At 37.9% G+C, this 23309-nt stretch overlaps 2 protein-coding genes across 8 annotated transcripts in view; both read right to left on the minus strand.

The window, feature by feature from the left end:
- Positions 1-186: 186 nt before the first annotated feature.
- On the minus strand, positions 187-15091 carry slc26a5 (solute carrier family 26 member 5). Of its 6 annotated transcripts, none has more exons than XM_057855312.1 (18): positions 14898-15091; positions 9806-10030; positions 9259-9398; positions 8984-9094; positions 8521-8693; positions 8282-8446; positions 7648-7883; positions 5633-5780; positions 5430-5543; positions 5287-5364; positions 4041-4136; positions 3682-3788; positions 2497-2566; positions 2321-2413; positions 1767-1865; positions 1402-1623; positions 569-623; positions 187-336 (listed from the first exon to the last, which is right to left on the minus strand). In XM_057855312.1, the coding sequence occupies exons 2-18, from the start codon at positions 9970-9972 to the stop codon at positions 209-211; spliced, it is 2202 nt and encodes a 733-aa protein (XP_057711295.1). In that variant the 5' UTR covers positions 9973-10030; positions 14898-15091; the 3' UTR covers positions 187-208. The 6 variants fall into 6 exon arrangements, with proteins under 6 accessions (XP_057711295.1, XP_057711296.1, XP_057711294.1 ...); XM_057855313.1 differs by lacking the exon at positions 14898-15091 and adding an exon at positions 10396-10556 and having other exon boundaries at positions 1402-1608; XM_057855311.1 differs by lacking the exon at positions 14898-15091 and adding an exon at positions 10396-10556.
- A 1411-nt stretch (positions 15092-16502) lies between these two features.
- cacna1c (calcium channel, voltage-dependent, L type, alpha 1C subunit) overlaps positions 16503-23309 on the minus strand; it is a 241530-nt gene continuing 234723 nt past the window's right edge. For both annotated transcript variants that reach the window (XM_057855351.1, XM_057855352.1), the window contains one exon: positions 16503-23298. In XM_057855351.1, coding sequence (XP_057711334.1) covers positions 22828-23298 — 471 coding nt within the window. In that variant the 3' untranslated portion in view covers positions 16503-22827. The remainder of the gene's footprint in view (positions 23299-23309) is intronic.

Raw genomic sequence — 23309 nt, forward strand, 5'->3', positions numbered from 1 at the left:
TTGTTGTGCGATGTTAAAAATAAATCTTTAATCCACATGAGTTTGTTTTAAAAAATATTTGTACAGTTCACATCTACCACAGCATCTGAAGTATATTTGCAACCAGTAACAATAAGGATGGATTATTTGAATCCAGAGCATTTTTAAATGCCCTTGAGTGCTTCACGAGAGTGCAAAATATTCAATGTGAATGAGCTTCCCAGCAGTATCAGCTTGTGATCTTGGGTGGGGAATGTTGACAGTGCAACACGGCATCATGGAGGGTTGGGAACAGCATCTCCGTGTTTAGATTTCCAGTGAAGAACTCCAACTGGTCCAGCTCGGATAGCAGATTACCTACAATTGATCCAAGCAGAAATCATGTAGAAATTTCAGAAATGGTTAAAAAGCAGAAGTTATACAATTGGGAACCTTTGTGTACAAAATGATACACAGGTCACTATCAGGGAGTATTTGAGTATATCTAAAGTGTTTAGGTGGCTTTTTACACAATATTTGGGGACATTTAGGTAACTTAGGGGTGATTTGCATACATGTATTACTTAATAAACGTGACACATTTACTTACTGTTACAACCAGCGATGACAACTCTAATATCTACTGCTGCATACTCCTTAATGACCTGCAGAGATAAACAGTCGCTTATGGAAAACAATTTTGTATTTAGTTCTTTATAACTGCTACAGCTAAGCTAACTGACTAATAGCAGACTATAAGCCAAAAATGCTAACTCATGTTCATGCTAGGAAAGTTGAGGTGCAGTAACATTGCAAGTTTCAACGCCAAGTGGGATTTTCAAAAACATTTAAAAAAAAATAAAATTTTATGTAATTACATTGTAATTTCAGGGTATTTTTTCTTTAGGGTGCCATTTGTGTGTATAAATGAAGTGTTTTCACTAAAGTTGGACAAATACTCATTCAAGTTACTTTTGTTATGTTTGTGTAACTTTCAGAAGAATCCTTATTGACTAATGACATCTCTCTTCTGCGATAACACCACCCCAGTGGCGGGAAATTCAACTGTTAAGATTTTTGACTTCCTTTAAAAATCAGATTTTACAGTTTTATGAAGTAGGTTCAGTGTGGTTGATCATAACGTGTCCACTCTGTCAAAGAAATAGAATCATTTCAAAAGGCTAATTTGTAAAATTATACATTTCTCACCAAATATCCAAATTCATGCTAGCAAAGCTAGGCTGAGGGCCAACTTTCGCACAAAATTTCCCCTCTGTTACGTCCAAATGGCACCCTATTGAAAACAAATGACCCATCTATTCATTTCTTTTGAAGAAATACTAGTCCAAAAATGTTTTTATGTGTTTTTTTTCCTCCATCATGAGGCATTTTATAGTCCATAAAGGATGCATGCATTGCCTTTAAATTGATTCAATGAATAACCTGTTTAATGGCCTTGGCTCCCACAGAGTCAATAAAACTGGCGTGCGTCCAGTCCAGGATGATGGAATGGACGGAACCGGAAGACTCCAGGAATGCTACGTCCTCTGTATCCGCTTCCATGCGAATTTCTCCGAGATTGCCGTTAGTCTGGTCTTCCATCGTTTTGTTAAAGGACAAAATCTCGTGCGTGGCAGCTTGTTCATTGTCCTTACAAACAAACAACTGTTCATACTTGCGTATAAATCAGTCGTGACTAAAAGTATGAACAGTTATTCATAACGCAATTGGTATTGCTAAAGTGAATAAAGATTGCGCAATGCAGACAGTGTTTAACCAGCGCAAACAAGTTCGAAGTAGAAGCGTACCTCGACAGGTCTTTTCGGCGAGCACGTCACGCTGCAGTTGGCTTTTTGTTTTTTCTGAGCTTTTCTAGCCGCTTGTAAGTCTTCTGGGTTCACGCCTGTCTTTAAAAACAACAACAAAAAGCAAAAAATAGGATCATGAAATGGAATAAATTGGCCTAATAGCAGGTTAAACTCGGTAGAAATTGGGAAAAACGAGTTGGATTGTCATAACATGAAATGTGGCAACCAATCCAAATTGGTCTAAAATTTAAATGAACATCTAGCAAGCAACTGGCTAATTGTCTTGAAATATAATTTTACTATTCTCTGCACAGAGACTATAAAAATACTTTGAACTGTTAATGGCGTGACAACCAATCCAAGTTTCTGGCTAAAAGCTAAACTAAAAGCTAGCAAACAACTAGCTTCCAAGAGCCAAATACAATTTTACTGTTCCATGTACAGTGACTATGAAAATACTTTGAATTGTGAGCGTGACAACTAGCTTTGTCCACATACTTTTTAATAGTAACACTTTCCAAACTAGAAACCTATTGTAAAAGCCCATAAAATACCTTCTCCTTGAGCGCGCTCACATAAAGGTCGCAGTTAGCGAAGTAGATTGACGAATTGGAGTGGAAAATCTTAATCCCCTCACATTCCGTCGCCTTGGAACGAGAAAAATCACAGAATGTCACGGTCGAGGGCTTTGGTGGGAACTTGGCTAATGCGTTCTAGATTCTCAGCTCACCTCTTCGTATTCATCAATGTTGTAGTATAATCCTGTGTTTGCAATCCGCCCGAGAACAGCATTTTTTGGGCTGCAAAGAACAACACAAAGAATTGGTTTGAAAGTTCACTCATCATATAAAGACATTAATGTAAATAAATTGTCCAAATGGTCTTTTTGGAGCTTCTTAATAGCATTTTTTAGACATGTTTTTAGTTGCATTTATTTAATTAAAAAACAGCGAAACACAGGAAATATTCTTTATTATTATTATTTTTAGTTAAAAAAATATTCAGTTTAATTTGGATATTTTTTTTTAGATTAAATTTAAACTTAAAAAATAATTTATATTTATCTATTTTGCAATTAGGTATTATATATATATATATTTGTTGTTGTTAAAAATTGGTAAAAATATATTTAATATAGTCTATTTTTTTATCTTCATTGCAATTCATTTTTTCCCCCATTTGAATAAAAAAATTACATTTATTTAATTAAAAAGAACATTTTGAATGAAAAAAGAAACCTGTCCATCTTCCCTTTTTTGGTATTTTTTAAAATGTATGTATTTACATTTCCTTCATTAAAAAAAGTTTTCTATTTTTTAATATGTCATTTACATTTTTTTTAAATTGACATAAAAAAATGAGCAAAAGAATATTTTTATTGACTTATCAATTTTTCATATGAACAAAAAAAATGCCACTATTCCCTTTTAATTCTATTTTCATTATTTATTTATTTATTTACATTTCCTCATATAAAAATGATGTAAAAAAAATAGTGAATATTTGCTAATTTTTAAAAATTATTTGTCATTTTATTTTATTTTATTACAAAAAGCAGAAACATGAAATATTTTTATTGATTCATTTTTGTTTTGAATTTTAAAAAAAAAGTAAACATTTACTTTTTATGTATTTTTAAAATCATTTTGTTGTCCATTTGAATTGCTTTAGTAATTAATCTGAAACAGGAAATCTATTCAGTCAATTAGCCTTTAAATTTTTTATTGACTTCAATCTACTTCATGAACTTCATGAAAAAACAAAAAAATAGTGGAAAAAATGTTAATATTTTCTTATTTTGATTTGATTCGTTGACATTAATTATCATTACATAATAACATGAAGTTAATGCACGATTTACTAGCCAAACAATCCAATTGTCAATGTTAATCATTCAAGTGAAGATTATACATACCTCTGCGTTCTATAGATGACCGTCAATAAAGCAAATGTGATGGCTGATAGGAGGCCGTAGTCCAAGCCTAATAGCACAGACGCCACGAACGTCACCAGCCAGATCGCCTATAAAAGCAACAACAACGAAAGAATAATCCAGCTAAAACTCCAAACTCCTTTTTTCAGGACAATATAACATTGATGTGCAAACTGTTGTTTTCTCCACTCTGACTAATTGCATCAACGTTTTGGGCGATAAAGACCAATGAGGGGTGCCACAAGCACGTGAGTGACGTCATCAAGTTGTGAGGCTTGTAAGATGGCATGCGCACAGGTACGCCCACCGACTGTAAGAGGGTTTAAGTCAGTTTTACTCACTAGTTCAATCTTGCTGGTTCTCCACAGAGCTGGAATGTCTCGGAACTGTTTGAACATGCCCAGCAAATTGACCATAATTATGGCTGCCAAGGCAGTCTGCCAAACAAAAAAGACAAAAAGGCGGTATTTTTAAGTAAATCATGTGCAACGACTTCAATTTTCTCGCTGAAGTACATAACGCTCACATAGTATAAACAACTACAAACTCCCATGTGGCACGTTAAAGTTGACCGTGATTTACAGGAAATAAATCAATACAATTGAGGTAAAGATGAAGTACAATTGATTTTTTTCCCTTTTTTAGAAAATATTCAAAATGAATAAAAGCCATTTGAAAAAAAATTCCCCCCAAAATATTGGTAATATTTAAAAAAATTCTAAATAATATTAAATATAATTTAATTTTAATACTTATTATATAGTATAATCAAGAATTATAATAATGAATAAATAATAATTTCTTAAGTTTTCAAATGATAATGTCATGTACAAACGTGATACAATCATGGAAAAACATGGAAAAACGCAAAAACTATCATGTAAAAACACGAAAACTATCATGTAAAAACGCGATACTACCTTGTGAAAATGTAGAAAACGCAATAACTATCATATAATAATGTGATATCACGTTTTTACAAAATATCTTGTAAAAATGCGATAACTACCAAATGCGATAACTACCATGTAAAATCGCGATTAACTATCATGTAAAAACGTGAAAACCATCATGTAAAAACATGATACTATCTTGCAAAAATGTGTAAAAATGCAATAACTATCATGTAAAAACATGATACAATCATGTAAAACTGCAAAATCAATCATGTAAAAACGCGAAAACTCATGTAAAAATGCGATACTATCTTCTAAAAATGTAAAAACCCAATAACTATCATGTTTTTACAAGCTATCTTGTAAAAACGCGATAACTACCACGTAAAAACGTGATTAACCATCATGTAAAAACATACTATCTTGTAAAAACGCAATAACTATCATGTGAAAATGTGATACTATCTTGTAAAAACGCGATAACTACAATGTAGAAATGTGATACTACCATGCAAAATCACAGTAACTATCATGTAAAAACGCGATAACGATCATGTAAAGACGAGATAAAGATCATGTAAAAACATGATACTGGACGCTTTTGTAATTCCACTCAATTTTTGGGGGGATATTCTTATATCATTATGATTTTCTATCCAAATTCTTCCACTCCAAACCAATCACATCTTACCTGCGGAAGCGGCTCGAAGACAAAACCAATAGCGACGATGACCAGTAGCACCAATAGAGACCCGAGTAGCCCTGCGACCTGAAGCAACAACGACCGATTATTGCCCAGTGTTAGCTTTTCTGAACCCGATTTGATTTTATTACCTGCGTTTTACCACCCGTGCTCTCCTGCACCAGGCTCCTCGACATGGAGCAAGTGATGGTGAACGTTTGGAAGAAAGAGCTAATGAAATTACAAAGGCCGAGGGCTATCAGCTCCTACGGAAAGCTTGTTTTAGTATGAATACACACGGTTTATCTGGATGAGCGACACGCGTTAGTAGGACAAGTTTTTCCTGTTTCTGCACCTGGTTACTGTCCACGCTGTAGTTATGCTTCAGTGCAAAGATTTTGGCTAGCGAGATTCCCATGGAGAAGCCTACAATCGCAATAGCGAAGGCGTCGGTCACCAGACTGGAGAACAGCAAGAAATCTGGAGCGGCTGGTGTTTTAAGCCTGGCAACATATGAGAAGATGCTTGAAGTACTTTCAGATTATACATTCGGGGTTTGACAATACAGTGGTATGAAAAAGTATCTGAACCTTATGGAATTTCTCACATTTTAACATAAAATCACTATCAAATGTGATATGTCAAAATCACACAGATGAAAAAACAGTGTCTGCTTTAAATAAAACCACCCAAACATTTTTAGGTTTTCATTTTTTTAAGGAAGATAGCATGCAAACAATAACAGAAGGGAGAAAAATAAGTGAACCCTCTGTCTAAGGAGACGTGAAGAGCAATTGAAACCAATTTTTACCAAACATTTTAAGTCAGGTGTGTGCCCAATCACTGAATGAGTGGTTTAAAGCTGCCCTGTCCACTATAAAACACACACCTGGTAAGCTATGTCTTGATGAGAAGCATTGTCAGATGTGCATCACGACTCGGTTAAAAGATCTGTCTGAAGACCAGTGATCAAGGGTTGTTGATTTGTATAAAGCTGGGAAAGGATACAAAACCATCTCTAAAAGTCTGGATGTTCATTAATCAACAGTCCGAGAAGTTGTCTACAAATGGAGAGAGTTTGGCACTGTTGCTTCTCTCCCAATGAGTGGCCGTCCACCATAGATGACGCCGATAGTTCAGCGCAGAATACTCAGAGACGTAAAAAAGAACCCTAGTGTGTCTGCTAAAGGCGTACAGAAATCACTGGCACAGTCCAAAATCTCTGTGTACACATCAACTATATGTAAAACTATGGCCAATAATGGTTTTCAAAAGAGGACTCCATGAAGGAAGCCACAGCTGTCTAAAACAAACATTGTTGCTCCTTTAATGTTCGCAAAAAGGCACTTGGACACTCCACAGAAGTTTAAGCAAAATATTTTGTGGACTGATGAAACCAAAGTTGAATTGTTTGGGAGTAACACACAACGTCATGTGTGGAGGAAAAATTGAACAGCTCACCAACATCAACACCTCATGCCCACCGTGAAGCATGGTGAAGGGAGCATCATGACTTGGGCTGTTTTACTCCCTCAGGGCCTGGACAACTTGCAGTCATAATGGAAGAATGAATTCAAAGGTTTTGCAGGAAAACCTGAGCCCGTCTGTCAGACAGTTGAAGCTAGAAAGTAGATGGATGCTGTAACAAGGCAATGATCCAAAACACAGAAGTAAATCATCTTCAGAATGGTTTCAGAAGAACAAAATACACCTTCTGGAGTGGCCAAGTCAAAGTCCAGACTTGAACCCCATTGAAATGCCTTGGCAGGACCTGGAGACATCGATTCATGCCAGAAATCCCAGGAATCTGACTGAACTACAGCAGTTTTGTAGAGAAGAATGGGCCAGGCTTAGTCCTGATCGATGTGCATGACTCAATGACTCATCTGGAAGCATCTGGTTGAAGTTATTGCTGCCAAACGCGGGGTTGGGGGGGGGGGGTGTCACAAAATATTAAATGTGATGGTTCAGTTACTTATTTCCCCCCATTCTGTCATTGTTTGCATGCGATCCTCGTTTCGATCCTCGAAATATGAAAACCTACAAATGTTTGGGTGGTTTTAGTTAATGCAGACACTATTTTTTCATCCGTTTGATTTTGACAAAGATCAGATCACATTTGATGGTGATTTTATGCAGAAATGTGAGAAATTCCAAAAGGTTCAGATACTTTTTCATACCACTGTATATCTTTATCAAAACTTGAAAACACAACAGTAAAATCCAAGCATTTTCAAGGATTTCAAAGACCCGTATGAACCCTGTAAATATCAACAATCTAAATCAGCTCAGGTTAAACCCTCGACCATCTAATCTATAACGAAGACATCTCAAAATAAAGATACCATTGAACATCTCGCTACCTCTTACCCAGTTGGTATATCCCCAACCACATCGACGTTGTAGTCCCCTGCCAATTTCATGCCGTAAGAGACGCCAGTTGACACGATGACCACGATAATCTCCCCGGGAATCGGGATGGGTATCTTCTTTTTGAAACGCTGGTTGAGGTCTTTCACTCCGTACAGAAAGACCAGACACACAAGGCCCAGAATGAGCGTGGCGATATTAGTACTTGTAATCTTACTAAGTACTGCCTGGACACTCTGCAAAGACAAAAAAAACCCGACATGTCAGATTGCTTAAAAACACCATTCTGAGTAAGAGTGTAACGGTATTTGTATCCCGTCACGGTTTGGTGTACACAGTCAGACGGCGAATATGTTTAGTTTCAGCATCACGGTTGTTAATGAAATCAACAACAGGAGCAACAATGTGACTGACCACAAAAAAGGAATGGGTTTCTAGTCTTGCTCCAGGAAAAGCTGGTATCTGCTTTTTTGTGCAAGGAGGAAGGAAGCAGCCCTACAAAATGACCTCCAGCAGGCCATTGGTGTCAATGTTTATTCATGTTGTATCGAATCGTGAACCCGTACCGAGGTACATACCAAACCGTGACTTGTGTGCACTGTTACACGCCTAATTCGAAGTTACGAAGACTCACAAATATAACAGAAAGGGGTCCACTGAAGCGTTTCGTTTTCACTCCCAGTAAATATTTTAACTGAGAAACCACTACGTGCACAGCAGCTGCTGTCGTGAAACCTCGCACAAGCGGTTCCGTGAGGTAAATTGCCACAAAGCCAAACCGGAGAATCCCTAGAAGAATCTGATGGGGAGAAGAGAGCGGAAGGATGACTGGAATCCGAATTGAAAAGTAGCAGCGGAGTCACGGAAACTGACCTGAATGATTCCCACAAGAGTTGTAAGCGCCACAGCTACCTGAACCCTCTTCTCCTGAATTGTCCCATTCAAGATGGCGGATTCATTTGAGCCATTGACGGGAAGTGTGTAAAAATCAGGAACCTCCCTGACTGCAACACTTCCGATCATTAGGCTTATTACTGCAAACGTGCCTGGAAAGAGTAGTACAAATGAACAGATTCAGTAGTGGGAAAAGTAGTGATAATAGTACAGTAGAGCATGTTTCAAACTTGTGGCTCGATGGGCCAGAGCTGGCCTACCTAATCAATTTGTGTGACCCGCGAAAGTAAATTGTGTGCATGGATGATTATGTTTTCTTGCTAAATTGAGATTTATTGTTACATCGTCAACCCTGTATCGCAAATTGTATCGTATCGTGAGCTACTCCGAGGATCCCACCCCTAGTTTTAACAAAGTCCGATAAGGTAATACTTTTTCTCACCTATGGATATGTGTCTGGATGTGCCGAAGAAAGTGTAGAGCAGAACAGGGTAGAACGATGAGTACAGACCATAAACTGGAGGCACAGCAGCAAGCATCGCATATGCAAGGCCTATTCGAAAGAGAACAAGTTGGGTAAATATCCAATTCTTTATCAAAACTCTCCTGGCAACATCAGAGTGAAAACAAAACCAAAGCGGCACCTCAGGAGTTGGCAACAAGCCCCTAAACATATTAATCATTATGATTCCAGAGGATTCTCAAGCGGTTGCGCACCTTGGGGAAGCTGCACAACACCTGTGCTGAGACCAGAGACAATATCATGAAACAGGTATTCCTTGACCGGATACTTTGGCAGCCATGATAGAATAGGCAGGAAGCTTAAAAGTGCTGTTTTTGCCCGCTGAGAAGAACACCTATGTGAAAAGGGAGATTTATTGGCAAGTTTTGGGGTGATGAAGTCACAGAGTCAAATTGAATTTGCATGTTTCTGTTCTAGCTAATTCAAGAATAAAGTAAGGGATTATTGTCAGTTTTTATTTATAAAACATCTTGTAATAACACATATTAGTCATAATTTCTGATTTTTTTTCAAGTTACGTTTTTATTTCTTCCCAAAACATTATGGCTTCTCTACCACCCAGGCCTTACAAGTTTACTGAAGGAACCCCTAATATGCATGTCTAACGTTTACTTTAGTCATCCAGTAGTTTCATTTTGCATCACTTTTACAACATTGTAAATGAGGGTGTGAGCAGCTGCTTCAACCATGACGTGTGAAATATAAAATAACCAAGATTTTTAATCTGCTTTCTTAACTTACTGGAACAATTGCGTAATCTTTTGTCGGATAGTGCTGGCTTTCTCCTTGCGGTGGAGAAGTTGCAATCTGAGGTGGGCTTCATCATAAACAGGACGCTCTATCTTGAACATCAGTAGCCTGTCCATGTCGTCCACATTTACTGCCACTTCTTCTTCTTCTGGATCCATCAGTATTTTACTTCCCGTTTGTCTTCATTTTTTTGCAAGCAACACTTCCTTTCTGATTCTAAAGGAACACATTTGTGGAAAAAAAAAAACTCATTTTACTTTGCTGGAATGTCTTAGACTAGATATTTTGTTTGTTTGCTAGACTTTTGTCAATTATACTCCCATTATTTGACAAGTTGTGCTTTTGTGTGTACACATGCAAAACAGAATTTCCAGTATTGCTGTCACTACGTTAGCAAGCTAACATGAAAATAGCGGAATTATTGACATTAAAACGAGTGTTTTTTTTATTTTTATTTCGAAGTGTATTTGTCTAAGAAATGAATAAAAAATAACGAGTTCTGACAGGGAAATGTATATTTTTACTTTCGGAATATAAGCTAGCACATGGGTGTTATTTATTCGATAAGGCAGGGTTCTTACCTCCTCTCCTCCAGCTCGAGTTAGGATGCTAAACGCCTAAACGTGAACTTTATAGATATGACCTTTGTGAGTTAAAGTTTAACAGAGGCACCGATCCGTGATTAGAGGACAGCGAATACGCTACTACTAACCTTTACAATGTAAAGATCACCTCTGTAGAAACGATGAGTTACTCTTTTCACAAATGAATAATCCACTTCCGGTGTAAAACAAACAATTTTTGTCTCCTATTGATTTTTTTTTTAATTTGTCAAATCACATTCATAGAAATGGGATTGTTAAATATCTTTTTAAAGACAAAATAATGAACTTAAATGTGTTTCTTAAAAAAAAAAAACTTGACATACATTTTTGTGCTGCAAATTTAAGTTCGAGTGAGATGTTTTCATTGTACATCTTTGATACTTGACGACCGGGTGACGACAAATGTATTCATATTCGTTACGGGGTTTTTGTTAGTTTGTTTGTGTTTTTTTTTTTTTTTTTTTTTTTTAAATGAATATAATCAGAGATAAATATTATTTTATAGCCTTTAAAAGTATAAATGGCTCGTTTATATCAAAGTAAAAAAAAAAAAAAAAACAAAGGCAATGAAAAAAATGGTATTTATGTTCCAAATTTAATGTTTTTAACCCCCTGGCATATTGAGTTTGTATCATTATAATTTTGTGTAAATATTTGTGGTTTTGTTTTTGTCTTGAATACGTGAATTGTTCAATTCAATTCAATTCAATTCAATAAAAAATAAATAGATAAATGGATTTTAAAAAATCAACAAACGGATAACCGTTATGGTAAAACACTGCCTTTTCGATCAAAAATATAGATATGAATCAGTCTTATTTGTTGCAAATTTGTTTAGTGATGTACAATTTGTTAACGTCGTCAAACCATTACATGCGTGGAGTTTGTTAAATACGTATGGTGCTCTTTACAGCGCAAATAGTGAAATTGCAAAGTAGTTCAATAGAGAAATGTTAAAAAAAAAAAATAAATAAAATAATAATAATAATAATAATAATAATAAGACAGCTCAATATTTGTCTCAAAGCTATCCTCCTGTGGGGATTTCGTGAAACTGCAACTGGTTATTCAAGAGAAAATGCACTATTTGTGTTGGTCTTTACATTGCAAATTGTAAAATTACAATGTAGAAATCATATAAATTTCGAAAAAAAAATATATTTAAAAAATAGATCAATATTTGTCCCTGCGACCCTCGAGAAGACAAGCGGTAGCGAAAATGAATGAATAAATGCATATTTGTCTCAAAGTTGCTCTCCTGTGGGGATGTGGTGGAACTGCAACTGGGTATTTGGAACTGCGTTTGAAACAACACACTTGCAATGCTGCCCACCTGTGGCAAGTTTTTTAACTGCAAACGGCTATTCACAGAAAATGCACGTGATAAATGAATGCCTTTATTTACAAAAAATAAACATAAATAAAATAGCACAAAATTTGTCAAAAAGCTGTCCTTCTGTGGGGATTTGATGGAACTGCGACTGGTTATTTGACACAATACACTTCACACGTAAAATGCGCGTCAGTTAAAATCTGCTATGCTTTTGTTTTTGTATGAGTAATTTTAACCTTCACAGCCCGAGACAATACGTTTGACACATATTCACTGAAATGACACTTGCTCCGCGGCTTACATTTAGTTTTGAGAAAATTTGCAACCCAGAAGTAAAACACAGACCGGAAGAGGAAACGAGAAACAGTTTTGCCTGGCGTATTGTTTAAACAGATTTTTTTGTCGTGTTGTTTATTCATACACATTCTTTTGGCATGCTTTTACACGTTATCTGAAACAATGACGTTACGCTAGCGTCAATTTTTTAGAATATTTGGGGTGTGCCGAGAGTCCTGACGTGTTTTTGGAACGTTTCCCGGGGCTCTCTCATCCAAAAGTGTTTTTTGACCATTGTTGAAATTTTAATATTAATATAATTTACAAAATAGTCAAAAATGGAGTTTTCCCAAAAGTCATCTTTTATGGCATATTTGGGCTGTCCGGAGAGTCCTGACGTGTTTTTACAACGTTTCCCGGCGCTCTCTGGCCTAAAAGTGTTTTTTGACAGTTTTTTAAATTTTGAAAAAAATGCGTAAGCACCCCCCTTACAAAAAAGTCAAAAATGGACTTTTCCCAAAATTCAACCTTTTGGTATATTTTGGCGGTGCCGAGAGTCCTGATGTATGTTTGGAACGTTTCCCGGCGCTCTCTTGCCCAAAAGTGTTTTTTGACCGTTTTTTAAATTTTGAAAAAATGCGTAAACACCCCCCCTTACAAAAAAGTCAAAAATTGACTTTTCCCAAAAATCAACTTTTTGGGCATATTTGGGCAGTGCCGAGAGTCGTGATGTATGTTTGGAACGTTTCCTGGCGCTCTCTTGCCCAAAAGTGTTTTTTTACCGTTTCTGAAATTTTGAAAAAATGCGTAAGCACCCCCCCTTACAAAAAAAGTCAAAAATGGACTTTTCCCAAAATTCAACCTTTTGGTATATTTTGGCGGTGCCGAGAGTCCTGATGTATGTTTGGAAAGTTTCCCGGCGCTCTTTTGCCCAAAAGTGTTTTTTGACCATTTTTGAAATTTTGAAAAAATGCGTAAGCACCCCCCCTTACAAAAAAGTCAAAAATGGACTTTTCCCAAAAGTCAACTTTTTTGGCATTTTTGGGCGGTTCCGAGAGTCCTGATGTATGTTTGGAACGTTTCCCGGCGCTCTCTAGCCAAAAAGTGTTTTTTGACCGTTTTTTAAATTTTGAAAAAATGCGTAAACACCCCCACTTACAAAAAAGTCAAAAATTGACTTTTCCCAAAAATCAACTTTTTGGGCATATTTGGGTTGTGCCGAGAGTCCTGATGTATGTTTGGAACGTTTCCCGGCGCTCCTTCTCCCTAAAGTGTTTTTTGACCGTTTTTAAAATTTTGAAAAAATGCGTAAGCACCCCCCCTTACAAAAAAGTCAAAAATGGACTTTTCCCAAAAATCAACTTTTTGGGCATATTCGGGTTGTGCCGAGAGTCTTGATGTATGTTTGGAACGTTTCCCGGCGCTCTCTTGCCCAAAAGTGTTTTTTGACCGTTTTTGATATTTTGAAAAAATGCATAAGCACCCCCCCCTTACAAAAAAGTCAAAAATGGACTTTTCCCAAAAGTCATCTTTTTTGGCATATTTGGGCGGTGCCGAGAGTCCTGATGTATGTTTGGAACGTTTCCCGGCGCTCTCTTGCCCAAAAGTGTTTTTTGACCGTTTTTGAAATTTTGAAAAAATGCGTAAACACCCCCCCTTACAAAAAAGTCAAAAATTGACTTTTCCCAAAAATCAACTTTTTGGGCATATTTGGGCGGTGCCGAAAGTCCTGATGTATGTTTGGAACGTTTCCTGGCGCTCTCTTGCCCAAAAGTGTTTTTTTACCGTTTCTGAAATTTTGAAAAAATGCGTAAGCACCCCCCCTTACAAAAAAAGTCAAAAATGGACTTTTCCCAAAATTCAACCTTTTGGTATATTTTGGCGGTGCCGAGAGTCCTGATGTATGTTTGGAAAGTTTCCCGGCGCTCTTTTGCCCAAAAGTGTTTTTTGACCGTTTTTGAAATTTTGAAAAAATGCGTAAGCACCCCCCCTTACATAAAAGTCAAAAATGGACTTTTCCCAAAAGTCAACTTTTTTGGCATTTTTGGGCGGTTCCGAGAGTCCTGATGTATGTTTGGAACGTTTCCCGGCGCTCTCTAGCCAAAAAGTGTTTTTTGACCGTTTTTTAAATTTTGAAAAAATGCATAAACACCTCCCCTTACAAAAAAGTCAAAAATTGACTTTTCCCAAAAATCAACTTTTTGGGCATATTTGGGTTGTGCCGAGAGTCCTGATGTATGTTTGGAACGTTTCCTGGCGCTCTCTTGCCCAAAAGTGTTTTTTTACCGTTTCTGAAATTTTGAAAAAATGCGTAAGCACCCCCCCTTACAAAAAAAGTCAAAAATGGACTTTTCCCAAAATTCAACCTTTTGGTATATTTTGGCGGTGCCGAGAGTCCTGATGTATGTTTGGAAAGTTTCCCGGCGCTCTTTTGCCCAAAAGTGTTTTTTGACCGTTTTTGAAATTTTGAAAAAATGCGTAAGCACCCCCCCTTACAAAAAAGTCAAAAATGGACTTTTCCCAAAAGTCAACTTTTTTGGCATTTTTGGGCGGTTCCGAGAGTCCTGATGTATGTTTGGAACGTTTCCCGGCGCTCTCTAGCCAAAAAGTGTTTTTTGACCGTTTTTTAAATTTTGAAAAAATGCGTAAGCACCCCCCCTTACAAAAAAGTCAAAAATGGACTTTTCCCAAATTATTTGACTAATAATGAAAGGCTACATAATGCATACAAGTAATCATATAAATGTGAGTACATAACAATCCTGGGAAATGTTCCAAAAACCCGTCAGGACTCTCGGCACAGCCCAAATATGCCAGAAAATGGTACCTTTTATGTGGTGTTATCTATCCACTAAGGCAGGGTTCTTACCTCCTCTCCTCCAGCTCGAGTTAGGATGCTAAACGCCTAAACGTGAACTTTATATTTGTGAGTTAAAGTTTAACAGAGGCACCGGTCCGTGATTAGAGGACAGCGAACACGCTACTACTAACCTTTACAGAGTAAAGATCACCTCTATAGGTACGAGGAGACAAATAACGGCCCGTTTTTCGATGTTTTGATTTTGTTTTGAAATAAAAAAAATAAAAAAAAATTAAAATGGAATGAGAGAATTGAATTATCATGGCATTTGTTATTTTTGTTTGTATGATTTTTAATGTGCAGTGACCCGGAAGTTGTTGATTTGTTTTTTCTGAGGAAGGTCAGTCAGTCTCTATCGTGTAATTCCATTGATGGGTCAATCAAGCAGCACGATAGCTATAAGTTTTACATTTATGTTACTTAACGTTTTTGTCAAGGGTAGCGGACTTGTACATTCTTTAAAAAAAAAAAAAATGTGAAAACGCCGTTTTCGACCAGCGAACGCGAATCAGTGTATCAACAACTTCCGGGTCACCTCATCGAAAATGTCAACAGATATGGAATGTACAAATAATACACATTTTTTTGTAATTTTTAAACGAGAAATATAATAAAGTTGTTATCCGTTTTCCGATTTTGGATTTGAAAAAGAAAAAGAAATAACAAGTCGTTATCCGTTTTTCGATTTTGGATTCTAAAACAACACGGATATGCAACACTTGAGCATGGTTCACGTACAGTACGCGAGATTTACTTTTCAACGTCGCCTTCCTGAGGGGACTTTTAGGAACTACATCAAGTTGTTGCAAACAACGGTCAGAATTTGCTGTGTAAATGAAACAGCTGTCAAAATATTGAATTCAATAACTTGTACGTAGTAAAAAAAAAAAAAAAAAAAAAAAAAAAAAAACATTACTAAAAAAAAAACATAATGATGATAATAATTTGACGTATTATATACTATTGATAAGATTGTGCGTTTGAGCCAATAGGCGGAGTTTGACTTTTGTGTGGTTTGGAATTCATGTTAATTATATTCATTTTTGTTGTCTGTCTTATTGCTTTACAACTTTTATGGACAACATTTTAACGGCTAGGTCTTTATTTTAAAAGGGAAGTTCAGAATTTTTGGCATTAGGCTTAATCTTCGAGTTAGCAGGAGTTTAATTAGTCGGGAGAGTTGATTAAAAAAAAAAAAAAAAAAAATCCATGCAGTTTGTCAGTTATTAGTTTCAGGGCTCCGGAGTGGCTAAGCTAGCGGGAGGCAATGGTGCCTGCTTAGCATGCTGATTAAAAAAAAAAAAAAAAAAAAAGGATAGTATCACATCTTAGTCAAATAAATTCAAAATGCAGATCATTGTCCCTGCAGAGCTGCTGGATTACAAAGGTTGTTCATACTAAAGTAAATGGCATGCAATGTTAAGTTTATCAAAACTTCCCCTTTCAATTCATTTAAAAGAAAACATGGAATGACATTTTTTGGCCACTAACATGTGACAGTCTTATACGAGATGACATCACTGTCAAATGGCACTGAAACATCATTTACTGCTGTGTGTGGTGAAAAAAATAAAATCCTGACAAAGTGTAGGAAATGCAATTTATTTGCAATTTTTTAATAACATCATTCTCAGATAAAAATGCAATGTTACAGGAATATACATCAGATATTAATTTAAAACTTGCTTTCAAGGGACCATACAGTCTAAATATACTTTTTCCTTTTTTATTTACTGTTAGCGTGCGTTATAAGCAAGACAGACTCTGTCACCAATGACAGACTGACGACTTACAGATACAAACTGTACACGACTTATTTACAAATCAACTTTTTTTCTCGTGTTTTTTCAGTGTCACTTTTTTTTCTTTTTTTATGGAAAATAGGAGTAGAAAAAGTGATTGAAGTAATATTCTGATTTCATTTGTATATTCCTTCCCTTTTCTAAAGTCTAAAATGAAACCGAAAAAGAATGCGCGAGATCATGCAGCCGTAACCGAGGTGACCAAGTGATGTCGGCCAATGAGAAGCCCTCACGCAAACGAAGGGATGTGGCTTGTGTCATCCTACATGGCCAGCGATCAAACGCTCTCTAATTGTGAGGCTCACTTATCGATTTCCAGCTGCAGAGAAGACAAAAACAACCCTGCGTGTGGGTTTGAAACACTTTACCAGGGTCAGAGTGAAAAAGAGGGCTCCATTTAGCCTGAAAACAGAAAAACATGTGCGAGCCCTCTGCCAGGATTGGAACGAAACCCCCCAAAAAGTCAACATTCCTGTCAGTAAAGGCTCATTAAAGCTGCACACAAATACGCACGCACACAAGCGCACGCTAAAAAGGTGACTTGGTGTGTCTTGACTCCTATTTTCGACTCCCAAGAAGTTCCTTTTTATCTACGCTGAACGAATAGTAGTAAGAAAGCCTCAGTTGCTACAAAACAACTGCTGATAATCTGGATTCACTTTGAAGATCGATACTTTAGCTTTGGTCACTTTTCCTTCCCTTTACAATCCTGCACATGCACTGTCAAACCTCGCTCGCAAAAGGAAACTTATCAGGGAATAAGAACTCAAGGCCTTCTATTCATTGCACCGTCCACTTTTCATTGACGCTTATAGTATTTCTCCATTTCATATCTAAAATAGAATAAAGTTGCTATAGAAACTAGCATTCTAGAATATACTTTCCCAGCCTCTACCATAAAATATCTGTACACACCGCTCCTCTTTCTGGGCTTTAAATGGTTGGAGGCCATGCTTGAGGGAAATATGCAAAATAGTCAATCCTGGCTTTTCCTAAACATCCGTTTGCAGCAGTAAGACTAAAAACAAAAAGAAAAATCTGGGGCTTCTTCCCTTCTCCAGGACACAGACCATGACTCTAGCTGCTACAAAACCGGAGAATTGCCAGCACGTGCACAAAAATGAATGAAATGACACTTGATTCTTCCCTCCGTAAACACAATATTTCTCTAGTCTCGAAAATAAATTGCAATTGGGAAATTCCAATAAAAAACATTAATACATTCCTTAACTCTATTTTTTAAACATTCTGTTGATTAGAAATAGTACCCGGGTTATGAAGGTGTTACATTCCTACGTTAGCGACGTAACCCGAATTTCCACGTAAATCAGAATTCACCCTTTAAGTACACCAAAATCTCAAAATAACTATCCAAAAAGTCCAAAAGTACAGGTAGTCCCCTGGTTACGACGCACTCGACTTAAGCGATTTCGACTTTGGGACATTGGAGACAAAAAGGCAGTCAAGACCCCCATCTTATTTTGTTATTTTACTTAAATTACTTAAATCTGACGTGGTCTGTCCTCACTAAACGTGAAGTTGTTCACGTTTAAAAACGGCAAACAAGGCAATTGTGCTCTTTGAAGCTTTTTATTTCCTTCACTTATGACAATTTGCAAAGCTGTAACACACATATGTACACTTACGTTCAAAACGACAAGCATTTTAACAATAAAACACTTGACACAAAACAATTCGTGTTCAAATGTCCAACTAATCTGATCAATATATAAATTTAGTTGATTAAATTAGCAAAATTTGCCTAACAAAAATCTGCTAGCTTAAATGCTATAAAAGCTAAAGTATTTACAATTTTAATAGCAAATAACTCACACATAACTCCTCATTCTGTAGCGGTAAACTTAAGTACAAATGCATACACAAACATATATTAGCTGAAACAACTTATAGCCTCATGTGGGCCAAACCAGAGCGCAGCTATCCTTTATCCATGTCAAGACATCTGAGTCTGCTTCTCAGTCATACAAAGTGACAGTCCAGATAGATCCAACGCTGCCACCAGAGGGCAGTGTATCCTATATAATTAAACAAAAATAACTAGGACTTTTTGGACAGTTATTTTAAAATTTGGGTAAAGTCGCCAGGGTAGGAATGGAATTCGTACGTAACCTGGGGACTACATGTATTGTATTTTGCTTAATGATGGAGGATACAGCTGCGCTCTGGTTTGGCCAACATAAGGCTGTAAGTTGTTTCAGCTAATATATGTTTGTTTATGCATTTGTAATTAAGTTTAGAGCTACAGTTTGTGGAGTTTTGTGTGAGCGATTTGCTATGAGAATTGTGAATATGTTACCATACTTAGCATTTAAGATAGCTGACTTTTGTTAGGCAAATTAGGCTAATCTACTAAATTTACATGTTGATCAGATTAGATGGATGTTTGAACAATTGTTTTGCGTCAGGTGTTTTCTTGTTAAAATGCTTGTTTTGAAGATAAGTTTTCATATACGTGTTACAGCTTTTGCAAAATCTGATTGTGTAAATGTAGGTAAAAAGCTTCAAAAAGCACAATTGCCTTGTTTGTGGTCTGTCAAGCTGAACAACTTCACGTTTAGTCAGGACAGAACACGTCATATTAATCAAGTAAAAACAAGATACTGTGAGGTACAATAAGGCAGTGTTTTCCAACCTTTTGAATCACGGCACGTTTATAAATAGGAAAAAATGTCGCGGCACACCACAAACCAAAAATGTTCAAAAATGACTTCCTGTACAGTATAATTATCCAATAATTTCTCAATATATACTCTAAATCAGTGTGACTTGAGCCTGTTTAAATGAAGACAAAGCCATCACCAGCCATTTCCTGGCTGGAATTGACTCACACGAAGCTCTTCCTTAACAGCTCTGTCTGTTTTTTTTTGTTGTTTTTTTTAATTTATCGCAGTTAGGCTTGAAAAGCTCAGACTTATCAGACAGGGGGACTTTAGCAATGTCTTTAACCGCATCAGAGCTGAGTATATCGCAGACAATTACTTTGCAGGCAGGTAGTATTAATTTCTCTGCCACAGTGTGCGACTTTTTGAATTTAGCAACAAGTTCAGCAACAAGGTAACTGGCTTTGATGGCCTTCTCAATCTACTTTGTAGTTTTTCTCAAAAAGTTGCCTGTTTCTCTGTTTTCACGAAGGCAAACAAAATAGTCCATCGATTTGTTTTTGAAGCGACGGGTGTTTCGTTTGGAGACTACGTTTAAGCTATGCTGTTGGAGAGTTGCTTGTGTCGCATTCAAAAACTGCTCCGATTTCCAGCCATCGGCCACCTTGCTGTCCCCGAGAATGTGTTGGAATATAACACAGCAGGAGGATTGACGGTCATCACATATGGAAAGGACACTTTTGTGTATATTGACACTTGACTGGTCTAATCCAGTGATATACAGTAGACGTGCTGGGGTCCAAATTGTCGCGGACAGCAAGGTGGCTAGAAATCCGAGCAGTTCTTGAACGCGACATGAGAAATACCTCGCTCATTTCCGCACAACCGAAACCTTCTACCTAGTCTTTCCTTCCTTTCGCAATTCCGCTTGACGACGTTAACAAAAAAAAGCGATATTGGATAATTTCTCGTGGCACACCGGTTGAAAAACACTGCAATTAAGTACTGTTTAAGCGACTAAAAAAACAAAAAGAAAAAATGGTGGATGAGACTCTGCAATCGTAAAGTCAAAATCACAAGTCCTGTACATCGTAACCCGGGGACTACCTGTATAGATTTTTCAATTAGGTATACTGTATGAAAAAATACAATCCTTTAGGTTTTAGGTGTGGACATAGGCAGTCATTGACTGTACGGCTGTAAATCAGTTTGGTGAAAATCATGCATTTTTCGACCTGAAAATTAAAAAAAAAAAAAAAAATCTTCAGAATAAATCCTTTTTCAAATATACGCTTGGGAGGGGGCTTTAAATGAGCCCTTATAAACCCGCTGTCCTCTTCAAGATATGCAAAATGACCACTTCATTTAGAATATCCATTATGTACACTAACCTTAAAGCAGCTACACTGACAATCAACCAGAGAAACAAAAACACATCAGGCTTCAACAGAGAAAAAAAAAGTTCAAACATGTCTGCAACACTAAACTACATCTCACCTGATTTCAAGTATGTTAGGTTTCTCTGGCATGGGGTAAAAAAACCAAAACAAAAAAACACCTCAGCGGACAGTTATTGCATTTTTTTTGTTTTTTTTTTTGCATATCTTGGTGTTACTGGACAGGGTTACTCTGGGTCAAACCTGGGGACCGTTCAACATTGCTCCTCATTTCAAATAAAGTGTATCTTTTAAACGTGAAATGGACCTTCCTTTCATTCAGACGAAGCCGCAAATGAACAAAAAGCGCAAAACGTCACATTCACATTGAGTTTGCATAATTCTCATGTCACAAGAGTGTTTTCCTGACGCACAAACAGAGTCCTCACAGGTTCAAGTGATCTTAAAGTGGCACTGAATACTGCATCCATCTTCTGCTATGAGTGAAGAAATAGGTCAAATACCATCTTCGTTTCCAGGGTCAACCGCTTGTCTCCTCTAGAGGCAACAGTGAGTCACAGCGCACTAAGATTTAGGGCCACAATAAATGTGGAGACACCATTTTGCCACATCGCTAATTTATGCTAAAAGGCTGTCCTCTTCTGATTTAGAGCTAAAAATCTTATAGAAACTCTAAATGCCCTTTTTTTCCAAACAAGTCCCTTTTGCTACAAACTCCAATTTGAGATTAAAAACTGCCCAAGTAACCAAAAATACACCCCAATTTTTTTTTTTCAACATTTCATGAAGGATTTAAAATTCTTGCAGCATCTTTTAACACAGCCCTAAGAGTTCTGATGACTTGTATTAATGATAACAGTGTGTTACGGCCCTTTCGCTGCACATTTTTTAAGAACAATTACCAAGAAAAAGCTGTCTACCTCGGAACAGGGGAAAACAAATCTTTGATGGCTCATAACAAAAAACTAGTTCTTTGTGTCCTTGCAGCTAACGAAACTTTGGAAGCATGCCTGTCTGTGGTAACCCTGTCGTAAAGAGGCCCATTACCACACGCACGCACACACATACACGTCATTGTAATGCTACCTTAAATTACTGCCTAGGCTTAAAAATCAGCTTTTCTTTTAAGAGAACATACGGCAGGTAACCACTCAAAATACACACAAAATCGCACTTCTCTTACTGGGAAAAATAAATAAATAAATAGATACAATCTGTAAAAGGTGCATACTGATTGAATGACCCCCTCTTCACGCACACAATCGTACCGACGCAGACACGCACCCCTCAAAATAAAAGTCTACGCCCTGCTTGATTACTTAAAATCGCTTAAAATTCTCCTAAATGTACGTTGTGAAAGACCAGCACCCCGATTGTGAAAACGAATCAAGGATAAATGAAAAAACAAAATGGCCTCCCGCTTTCAACATACAGAGCGGAGGAGGAAGTGCTCGCTTGTATCGTTCAGCTCCTTGCGACCTGAACAGCTCAAAAGAAAATATCGGAGGAAGTATGGAAGGCGAGGTATGATGCGGAAAAACAAAGGCTGTCCGCATTTCTGCTCGGTCGCTCCTTGTCGCCTTTCCTGTTGGTACAGGGAGTGGTAAAGAAAACCCGATAGAGCTGAACGGCCAGTCCATCCACCATTTTGTCGGGTGCCGGTCCATCCCTCGCACCCCGCAGCGGAAGGGGTGTTCCTTTGGAAGAGGAGGACGCCTTGCCTTTCCCCTTTTTTTTTTGACGATACAGCGCTTCACCCCGAGTGAACCCAGGAGGAGGAGGAGGAGCTCCGTCTTGGCACGCGGCGTCCCCGCTCACCCGCGACACGGAAACGTTTTGCTCGTCACACTTTGAGGACGTGAGAAAACTGTGAGGCACTTTAGAGACACACGCACTCTCACACAAATGTGCGTACAAAGAGAGGGGAAAAACACGCACACAAGCGTACACTCTGATAATATAGAGTATAGTGTGATATACTTTACTACAAACATTCAGACGTACAAAGCATTTGTGGCGTCATGGCCGCCATCGTTCGGAGCCGTTTCCTCTGGCCAAGGAGAGGCTGACTGTGTGTGTGAAAGGGGGCGGGGACTAACACAGCCATCAATCGGAGGTCCTACAAGCTGGTCACGCACTCCATGTCCTCGTCCTCCGGCAGTACGCTGGTCCTCTGCCGCGCTCCTCCTGTTACAACGGAGCTTCTGTGGTGTTCGTCCTCCCTCGAGCAGAGCTCTTCCTCTTCCTCCTCCTCCTCCTCCTCTTCCTCGTGTCCCCGTATCCCCGCCAGCAGCTCCTGCCGCTCTTCCGAAGAGGACGGCCCGTGGACGGAGCCTCTGCTCCCACCGGTCTCTCCGCCCTCGTCCGTCCCTCGGTCTCTGTGGAAGGGCGGGAGGTTTCCGTTGGGACTGTGCTGCGAGGCGGCGGGGGGCTCCGGCGCGGCGGCGGCCGTGTTGCCATTGAGGATGTTGCTGGCCGCGTGCTCCATCTCTTCGATGGTCATGTCGCAGGCGTCGGCCAGTTCAGCCTTGGTGGCCTCGATGAAGGAGGGGTCTTGCGCGAACTGACCCAACCCTTCCGATATTAGAACCTGGAAAGCGA

This window comes from Corythoichthys intestinalis, chromosome 13 (genome assembly GCF_030265065.1).
Source record: "Corythoichthys intestinalis isolate RoL2023-P3 chromosome 13, ASM3026506v1, whole genome shotgun sequence".
NCBI classification, from domain to species: Eukaryota; Metazoa; Chordata; class Actinopteri; order Syngnathiformes; family Syngnathidae; genus Corythoichthys; species Corythoichthys intestinalis.

Coding starts and splice junctions, on each gene's coding strand:
- slc26a5 (XM_057855312.1), bottom strand. CDS start 9,972: ATGGATCCAGAAGAAGAAGAAGTGGCAGTAAATGTGGACGACATGGAC. Junction 9,095..9,258: donor TGTTGTGCAGCTTCCCCAAG/GTGCGCAACCGC, acceptor TCTTTCGAATAG/GCCTTGCATATGCGATGCTT. Junction 5,544..5,632: donor ACAGCGTGGACAGTAACCAG/GTGCAGAAACAG, acceptor AGCTTTCCGTAG/GAGCTGATAGCCCTCGGCCT.